General features: G+C 35.9%; 1 protein-coding gene across 1 annotated transcript; it reads left to right on the top strand.

The window, feature by feature from the left end:
- Positions 1-2,026: 2,026 nt before the first annotated feature.
- LOC144643605 (oncoprotein-induced transcript 3 protein-like) lies at positions 2,027-8,518 on the top strand. Its single transcript, XM_078502913.1, has 6 exons — positions 2,027-2,102; positions 4,001-4,183; positions 6,677-6,854; positions 7,293-7,426; positions 7,534-7,923; positions 8,385-8,518. The coding sequence occupies exons 2-6, from the start codon at positions 4,120-4,122 to the stop codon at positions 8,387-8,389; spliced, it is 771 nt and encodes a 256-aa protein (XP_078359039.1). The 5' UTR covers positions 2,027-2,102; positions 4,001-4,119; the 3' UTR covers positions 8,390-8,518.
- The last annotated feature ends 1,998 nt before the right edge of the window (positions 8,519-10,516 follow it).

The raw sequence follows: 10,516 nt of genomic DNA, 5'->3' as shown, positions 1-10,516 counted from the left end.
GTAGGAACTTAAAAATAATGCTCCGTTTTTATTAACAATTGCTATTTTAAAGCACTAAACCTGTTTAAAAGCGCGTTTGGCTGCGTATGGCTTGGGTGGTAATAGATTGCAATTTGAAAACCTTAGCCAACCATGGGTAAAGTTGCCTACCACTTATTTCAGAACAGTTTAGACCAAAAGTCTGCGAAATCCCCGTGACATAGTCCCTTTAAGGAAGGCTTTTGCTGCTATTGTAGCAAGAATGGGCTCACCCTTACTTCATTTCCATCTACTTCCCTTTGCTTCGGGTCCCATATCCTTTGGAGAACCTCAGGAACCGCTTTTAATAACAACCCCTGGTGCGTTTGCGAAAATCCAGCCGCTTGAACCGTCACAAGGACTATTGTGGTAACCTCAAAGGTAGACCGGAAAAAAATAACCTTTTGACATCTAAGTCGAAACCGCCCCTCAAAAAACATACCGAAATTGATTCAGCATAGTAAATGTCAAGTAAGGTTTTTTTTTTTCTTTTTTTAATTTCAGTGAACTTCAGCAGGATCTCTAGATGATTTGCCGAAAAATTGAAACAAATAAAAGGAAATATCCCTCTTGTTTGTTTTTATTTATCAATACGAGCTTCTTTAACTCACAAATAAGGATTTTTTTACGAAGGAATTCCAAACTTATACCAAACTTCAACACCATTTTTGCAAAACAATATTCCAAGAAGGCGAGGCTAATATTTTCCCATGGATCCTATCAATCCATGTGCCTATCTCCTTGCCCCTAGTGTACCAAATTTAGTCATGTACACACGCTTCGTATTCTATTTATTTGAATACTTCTAAACTATAAACGCTTAAACCATTCATTAAAGCGTTTACCATTATTTAGATACTAACATGTTTAAGAAATTTTCCCAGCCTCTCGCAGAATTTCTACAACCTTAACTCGCGAATTTTTTTACGTGCGTTAAAAAAAAATAGAGACAATGTATGAACGACTTGCGTACACGTTTACGCAAGTCATTCATACATTCTCTCGTTTTTATTTTTTTTCCCACAGTAAGCACACGTTACGCGTCAGTGGAAATCCAGCATAATCGTGAAAATGAGGACAAGGGGGACTTGAGATGCTTCTCCTACCAACTTGGGAAAGCGCGCGCTATAGGTAAAATGGCTCACGAAATCATGAATTCATTCCCCTAACGAAAGCAAAATAAATGAACATATATTAAAACAAGGAACACCCAATTAGTCTGTAAACCCTGAGGAAATAAACCCATAACCACAGCTAACTAACCACTTACCTCAAAAAAACTAACAGCGGCTAACCGCTAAAAGCCATCGCATAATCTTCACTAACAGCAATCACGTATTTAACAGCTATCGCGTAATCTCTGTGTAATTCGAGCGATTGTACAATTAGCATAGGCGTCCCTAACGTGACCACGAACACGTTTTTCTTAGGCAGGATATTTTAAGTTTGTTGTTTTTAATCGATCTCAGTTTTAATTTCTTAATCCTGTTTGGTTCACAGTTACCTGTTTGTTGGTTGACTACAATAAACTATCACTTTCAGTTTTTCTTCGATGAGAGTAATTCGTACGTCTTAAAGATAGTGACTTTAGTGCCTTTGAGAAAAACTAACTTCCGGAAACTTTGAAAAAGTGACCCTTAAATGGAACAACTCAAGTTAAACGGTTTTTCAAAGTATCCATGAATCCATTGGCAAAAGAAAATTTAGACCAACTGTGTCCTCCATATTTTGCAACTAAGACAAAGGAAGAAATTGGTAACTTCAATTAAATGTGTTTAGAGGTACGAAATGCATCGCTCATTATATAAGCGTGTGATAACACATTAGCTTTATTTGTTTCGGAAAAGAGATATAAAATACTTATATTTGTCTTTTGCATAATGTTCTTCGTCAGTCGAGATAATCTTTATGGATATCTCGCCACGCCGTCCCCATTATAATTAAGGTTATTACTATGTTTATTTTCCAGCAGTTAAGTTCTCGAGATAGTTCGATAAGTTCGAATTACGTTACTCTACTTAACCATATCTCACGAGTCTTCGCGGCGTCTCAGACTCTTAGTGACGAGGGAACTGTGAATACAGGTAAGATAAATTCGCTACATGATTTAGTTCACATTGTTATGTTAAAATTACATACCAGTAAGGCAACGAAGAAAGCAAATGGCACAATTTTGGAGGGATTCGTACCCTCCATTTTGACGAAACTATGAATTTATGCCAGGTAGAGAATATAGAAATATTATATATTACATATATTGGGCAAATCTTCAGCTATAAGCAAAAAAAAGACATTTTAAATTTTAAAATTGCAATTTAACCTTCACTTTTTTTCAAAGTCTACATTTCAGTACTTGTTTTCCAATTCGTTGTTCTACATGTAAATACGTTAAAATAATTTATATTGAAATTAAAAAAAAACTGACTGAATAAGCTAAATGTATGTATACATACATCATGAAATGTGTTTCATAACAAATGTTGCAACATTTGTTACAGTTTTCGAACTATGTCGTGTCTTTCGTGCTTAAATGCACGTGGCAAAGTAACTTTTAATAATTCCGTGTTTTGCGTGCATGTGATATTTTGATTTTGGGAACGAGTATTTTTTGATTTGATTTGAAGTGGTTAGTTAGTTTGCGAAGTTCGCGAAGGAAGTTGCGAATTTTTAGAGAATTTCGAAGCGAAATTCAGAACGAAATGTAGGGCTGGCGTAGGCACGCGTGGCTTGCAGATAGACGTTAGCTAAGAAACCCTGACGCGGGTAGCCGCGAACTGGATTAGCCGTGAAATTCACAAACGAAATGCAAACTTTCAGTTCTATTCAGCAACTTAGTACTAAATAACATAAGATATAATTGACAACAAGCTTGTCCCTCCCACAGCGGTGTTAACTGTTTTTTTTCTAGATAAAGCAGTAGGATGTGGTGCGACACTGAGGAAAAATTCGATTGTGATGCTTTCTCTTCTTCACTATAAGTGTTACCCCAGTCAGTCGCCGTCCGATTGCCCATACAACCTATAAGCATTAAGTAAATGTTTCATACACTGTTTAATTTATTTTCTAGCAAAAATAGAAGTTAATTTCTAGGCAGAATTGATCCTCCTTCCACCGTTTCCCCGCCCGTTGGTTACATATCACTTTTATTGTTTTCGTCTTATAAAAGAGCATAATATTGTATCGTGCTGTATAAGAAATGATGTTGCTCTGCATCAGCAAGCGGCATCGATAGCTTATTGTTTTTTTTTTCTCGCAAAAAAAAAAAGAAAAAAAAAAAATGATCAGATTTCTTGAAAAAATTAAGTGCTAATATGTTGCAAAAAAATCTTCAACTGTGCTTTATGCTATGAGCACTTAGGAAGTGACATGAGAGCACCCAAACGGTAGACGTAAAAAATATATTCGCACACGTCTCTTCCTCCTACTCTTCTTTCGTACTTTCGTCACTTCCTAGCGTGTCTCTTGTTAGAACAAAGGACGCTAAGTAGGACCCTTTTAATTGCTAATTACAATGAAGCTTCACAAATCATGGTTAATGCTTTTTTATAATTATTCATAAAATACACAATGCACGCGAAATTCTATACGCCAAAAGACATTGAGCTAAAATTTTGAACGGAATTTTAATTCAAAAATGTTTCATTAAATTATTGGTTTCAAACCAAGCTTTTGATTAGAGCCTGAATATTTTTTCTTTAGAACTGCTCAATCAGAATTCATAACTGCGGAAATCTAACTTTACTTCTAGTTTCTTCTACAGTAGAACACATATATTATCTATTTCGTGTACGTGTAGTGCTTAAGCTGAAACAAAGGGACAATTCTTAGGTCAAATTCCGGCATCCAGGAAGTTAGCAAAGTTATAAACGTCAAAATCGATATTCGTCTTTGCTTACAATGAAAAGTTCTTGTCGACCCACGGGCGGAAAGACGTCTCAATGTCGGAAATTTCTCAGCCAATCAAATGGATTATTCTCACTAGGTTTACTGAGAGCTGTTGACAAGTCATTCACGGTTGCCACATCACAAAGCCCAAAGTCGACACCTGTCGCTGACATTTTACTTCGCTTGTGTTACAGTCTGCAATAACTGCTACCAAGAATGAGCTTGCTGCTGTTCGTTTTAGCCGTTTTTTTCTTCATAGGATTTCCTAACAGCTTAACAGGTTTGGGAAATAATTTTATTTAATAATTATGTGTTTAAGCTTAGTAATTTGGCCCAGTCCTTCAAGTGTTTAAAACAGCTTCGTAAAAATGGAAATGCGACTTTACTTGTCGTGACAGTGTTATGACACCCTAAGTAAGCATTAGTAAAACTTGAAGATTATTTCTTCGGAAATTAACTTTCTCTCTTTTGAAGGGGTAAATAACGTCTTTAACAAGTAGTCGCGATGATTTTCACCCCTTTGTGTGTGTGTGTTTTTAATATTTAGAAAAGTTTAGCTTGTTACTCAGATTATGAGTAACATGTTTTTTTTTCTTCCTTTATTTTTAGCATTACATTTCTCACATTGAGATTAATTTCGGCATGGACCGAAGATGAACTAAATCATGAACACTGCACATGGTCAAAACCCCTAAAGGCAGTTATATAAACTATGAATAAATTCGAAGATGTAGGCTACTACAGCTGTCTTTCCGCAATTATAAAACTTTGACAGACATTAGCATCCCACGAGAGAATTTTCCTACGTCAGACGAAAAGTCTGTAATTTAAATGTTTCCTTTCTGTAACGTCAATAGTTTTGTACTTTGTTGGTCCGAATATCAAAAGCTAAAATTCATAAAAAGGTATGTTTCTGTGTTTTAAACCCTATAATATCTAGCAGGTGCTTAACTGATGTATTTGAATTTATTTAATTAAATAAGAAGCATTTGAACTTTTTCTATTTGAGTTTGATCGCCTAATGAATTCGCGGCTGATCTCGTGCCTCGCACTCTACTAAGTTTCAATAGTATTGTCGAGTGAAACAAAAGAAGGATTTTTTTAGATATTGTCCGAGTGAGACAAAAGTAATTTGGTAATGCTTTATTTGAGAAGTTAAACCTGTTGATATTTATTCACATCAGTTTCGACCAAGTATTGTTTTGAGAAATACTATACTCTGTTTACAAAGTTAGGAACGAATACTAATCTAATATTATTCGAGGTAGTCTTGACATCGGTTGAAAATTTCGAAAGGGAATGAAGTCTGATCTCGACTTCCTCGTATACTCCCGTTTCCATCAGAGATTTCTTGATATTGGAATTGATCCGAGGTTTCGAAGTAAAGAAAAAAAATGACTCGATATAATTTTACCATTGAAGAGGCATCGGAAAAACTTACCTGAATTAGTAAACGTCTTCAGACTATTCTCGTTCCCCTTGGAAACCAGGCGACGGAATAATATTCATGATGTAATTCGAAAGAATACAAAAATCACTCATTAAATAAATTCACCGAATACACAAACAGGTTTAGACAAGTAATTTGCCTCGTTATTGCTTCGGTGGTTTTGTATTTAGTTGTAGAGAATCTCCCAAAATCATTGAATAAACATAATGTATAAGTGCACTAAGTTCCCTACCGTTTTGTCAACCTTAATTGGTAAAGCGCTTGTCAGTAAAATATGCTATACCAGTTCAAATTTGCCAGCCTTGTTACAGAAACATTTTTTTTTTTGCATCGGCAAGCAAGTGAAGTGGAACACTGATTATCAACAGGAGGTTGATAATGAAAATTAAACAGCCTTTATCAACTTCCTGTATTTTGAGCATTAGCCCTCCGACGAACGGCAAAACATCAGCTTTTTTAAAGTTTGCTAGAGCGGTTCATTTGCTTTTGCCAACTACCTGTTGATAATCAACTCGCTCGCGGACGTAGCACAACACTTTCCTTAAAAAACTAACGACTTTATCTTTTATTTTGTTAACCTGGTTGAATAAGTATTTTTGACGAAAATGTGAGCCCCGTTTTATTCACCATTAATCAAAATGAATGCCGCGAATTAAAAGTTTGGTATAAAAATCGTAATTTGCCCGACCTCGAGTACAGCATTTGATTACTATGTACGATGTTTTGAAGTGTGTCAAAATCGCACGACCAGTATAAGCAAGTGCAATTTGAGTTTTTTAAAACATCACGATACCTATCAATTACGAATTTTACAAGGTCGTCGATTCTTTATTTATAGTATATTGGACAAAATTACGAGTATAGTTGAGTCAATCAGAATGGTCATTCAGTTGGTAAGCGAAATAGTTCCAAACTACTTCAGGTTAACTTTGGAACTTTTCGTTAGCCTTCGGTTAAACTTCAGAAATCCACTAATTCACTGTATCAACTTCGTAAAGAAGAGTTATAGGTACTTCTTGTAAAATTTGGGATTAGTTGTAACGCTTTCGTCCAATCAGAATCCAGCAATTGTGTTTAGTATACTATACATGTAACAAACGAGTAGACTAACTGAAATAGTACTGTTGCTCCTGGGATGCACTTTTTCAGGAAAACAATTTTGCTTTTATTCTCTTGCCACATGGCTGCTGCAGAAACAACAGAGACGTTGAATTACGATTACCGTTCTTGTTGATGCCCCTTCTAGCGTCTTAGCGTTCGGCTTTATAAAAATAATGAGAGAGCAACATTGATCTGGCACTAAATTGTTCTTTTTTTCTTTAGATGCATCTCAGTACGTTAAAGTCGGGTGCTTTAAGGACAATGATGGTCCTGGACAAAGAGCTCTTCCAAAATTACTCGCCAACTATCGCGGAAACATAGACTGGAGCAAGGATGATCTAAGTTATATTGTGGACAAATGTGCACAAGTAGCAAAGAAAAAGAATTACATGTATTTCAGGTAAACTAATAAATGATAAATTTCAAAGTAAGGCCAATGTGAAAGTGAACTTCTAGTCGTGAAGTAATCCAATTTGCCAGATCTACCAGATACCAAGCTTTGTATTTTCTTTTAGGGCAACCACTTTAAACAGACCATCTCGCTAACCTCTGACCACCTTTTGTAGGTTTCAATCATTGTTCTCTTTATAACCTAACCTCTACTGAAAGGCCACATTTTTTGGTATATTAAGAAAGCAACTGCGGCAGTTTCAAGGACAGCATACACATAGAAGAATCGGAGGCCTTCCTTTAGATGAATGCATACCTGGCTGAGAAGATTATTTAGTGCAACTTGTCCTCTAGATCTGTAATGTATGAAGGCCAGTTTAATGTTGTTTAATGTTCACATATAACTCATTCACGATGCAATCAATTTACAATTAATTTAATTTTGTAGTGTCCAGTTTTATGGGGAATGCTGGAGTGGCGAGACTGCCCCTCTGACGTACGACCGATATGGAAAATCTTCTCAATGCACCGGTTACGTCGGCAAATCATTCACCAATATGGTCTACAGACATACAGGAGATGGTTAGTAGACCTGTTAATCCTCGTGGTCTGTTTGTTTGTTTGTTGGTTGTATTGTGTCATCGAGCCGCCTTACAATCATGTTGTTTTTACTATTAATTTTTTTTTAGAACAAGAGTGTATAAACTACTCCACACTTAACTCAGCAAGTCGCTCTGCAAGTCACCAACTTCCCACTGGAAGCTCGCCATCTTGTGACAACAGCCTCCCACCTGGGTGGTACCGTTTCTTAAACCCCGCTGGAGATCAAATGGCTTCCTCCTGTAGCAGTGTTCCATCCGGGAAATGTGGAACTGTGGTCACTGGTTGGCTAAGCACCGCCCATCCTAAAATGATGGACGGGGTTGTAAGTGGAAAGGTATGTTTCCGCTGGGGATCGAGCTGCTGTCAATGGTCACAAGATATCCAGCTCCGAGACTGCGGGCGCTTCTTTGTGTACAAGCTAGGAAAAACAATTGCTTGCCCTATGGGCTTTTGTGGAATTACTAAGTCCAAGACAGGTATGTTGCATAACTTATATATCCTTGTGTCTATCTGCCTCAATTAAACTCACAATTTTCCAATGACATCTCACTGGTGTTTAGCCATTCATTCTTTTAATTAAGACCTTCTTTGACTCAAACTTTCGAGTTTTAACTTGTTGAAATGTAAATCATTTTCATTATTTCTTGTGAGTGGTCTCAGTAAGCTCTGCAAGCATACTTGTAACTTCAAAAAACATGTGGGTTATTGGTAATACAACGTGCTTCAGACAATTTCAATATGCTACTTGTCTTGCTGTTTGTGATGGTAAATGATTAGCTTTCATGCATGTTAGTGTTTTTCTTACACGCATTGATTTAGCGGTTGTATACGATTATTGCATTACGTGAAATCTGACAACATATTGTAAGACAGCAGATTACACAGCTTTATCAAACGGATTCACTTTAATGTGAAAAATTTCTTTTTATGTTTGCAGTTTAATTGAGTAGGGTAAAGAAGGCGTCAAGGTGCGTCGACGAAGAAAAAAAGGACCCCTGATTTTAATTTGAATTATAATGTAATATTTCAATTGTCTTTAAAGTATTAAAACGATGAAAATTAAAAAGTCTGCATATTTTCTTTTGAATGCGTGTTAACCTTTATTCGATGCAAACATCTCAGTCCACTTGATTTAAAAGAAATATTTATTTAGTTTACGAATCTTCTGTTAATTTTAAGGAAAACATTTTTTTCTATTATTTAATTTTTTTTTATGAAACACCCCTCTATACTTGGCCCGCGTGATTCTTCCACCAAACTATCTAATTTTTGATTAAACATATACATCGAGCTATTAGCCTGTTCTTAGAAGCATCAAATCACAAAGTAAACTGGGAAGAGACTCCATAAATTATTTCTTTGAAGGTCTTGAAAAGATAAGCCAACAACGAGCAAAAAGAAAACTGGAAGGCAAATTAATAAATCGATCTTCAGCCCTAGAGAGAAACTGACGATCGTCAAGGCAACGCCTTAACAGTATTTCGTTTGATACTTTAAATAAGGGAACACCCGGCCCGATATGCAGTCACATATTCGGTGCGATCCCTTACATCTGACTAGTCCTCAGTCGTCTCTTATGAAAAAAAAAAAAAAAAAAAAAAAAAACGAAAACGAAAACGCCACTGAGAATTACCATACAACGTGCATTTTGGTAACAGAAAGGCTCACCAGGAGCGTGAAATAAATATTTTGTTTTTGAGAAAGATATATATTCAACAAATAGAACAATACTTGTACAATATAGATCATAAAAATCAACAATCAAGTAAATCAGGTAAAATCAACAACCCATACGGTATGTTGCCCAATTTCCGACTGGTACCAGTATTTGACCATGAAAAACGTCAACTCGGTGTTTTGCTGTGGGATATTAGACATTGCCGCTTGAAGTACGGAAAAAAGGAACTCACAAATTCCAGTGGTAATTGGTAATTTGTTACTTTGGCGGGCTTTTGGCCAATACGAAACTCGAGAACGAACGGCTCACTTTTTTTTCCGGTGAGTAAGACATCAGTTGCTTGTACCAATTGAACCTTATTTAAGGGCCCACTGACGTATATATTTGGACCCGTTGCTAGGGACATTCACGGTTATATAGTTTTAGCAATTTTTCTTGTTTAGTTATGGTTGAATCTTTTACTAAGTCCATAACATAAATATGACGTCATCGGGCCACGCCCATGATCACGTGACCAATAAAGAAAAAGTCTTAACTTTTTGATGTTTTGCATGTTATCAGAAAATCATTCATAGTGTCATGATCTTTATTTGTTTTTGTATCTTGGTAAGTATGGGTTTCATTTCATTATGGAAAATAATTTTTTTAGAGAGATTTAAAATATTGATTTGTCCATAAAATTTTTATTAAAAATGATTTAAGCAAATGAATACTTAGTTATGTTCCCGACCCAGGTCGGAAAAATATAACGTCGAAAAAAAGTGAATCAAATAAAAGACCGCCAAGTATTTAGATTTTTTCTGCAAACCGGAAATCATTTTGTTAACGCATGCGTAATTCATCTGACAAGAGAACAGTGCGCGCGCTAGTTGTACGCGTACCCTTTTGAGATTATTTGCATGTGTAAAAAACCTGCTTTTCCTGGTTCAATTTAATCTGACTGATTCTCAGATGTGAAGTCAACTATTAGTCAGGAAGTTTTTCGGTAGTTCTTATTGTTTCATCTTATTTGGCGAGTTTGAAGAAGTGCTCGAAAGGAAATTTTTTTGCACATCTGGCGCGTACTGATAGCGTGAGTAACCCGTACACGCAATACAGCGCGCGCTCTTTTGGCACCTTAGCAACGCGCGAGAAATCCGTCAGTGGGCCCTTAACAATAAAGTAAACAGTAACCGTAAATAAACTGAAATAGCTGATTTTATGAGGGTTTTTTTAAACAATTTATGCAAATAATACCGATGTGCATAGGATTTAAGACAGTAGTGCTTAAAGTATATATTCAAAACGTTTTCGTGTATTTTGTTTTCCTTTATTGTACATTAATAGAATTACAACAACATTTATTTACAAAAAACTCCCATACTTGTCGGAATTTATATGATAAAAAAAAA

Source organism: Oculina patagonica, chromosome 1, assembly GCF_052425735.1.
Source record: "Oculina patagonica isolate OP01 chromosome 1, crgOcupat, whole genome shotgun sequence".
In the NCBI taxonomy this organism is placed as follows: Eukaryota; Metazoa; Cnidaria; class Anthozoa; order Scleractinia; family Oculinidae; genus Oculina; species Oculina patagonica.
Note: the sequence above shows the minus strand (reverse complement) of the source record. Positions and strands in the feature narration are given on the sequence as shown.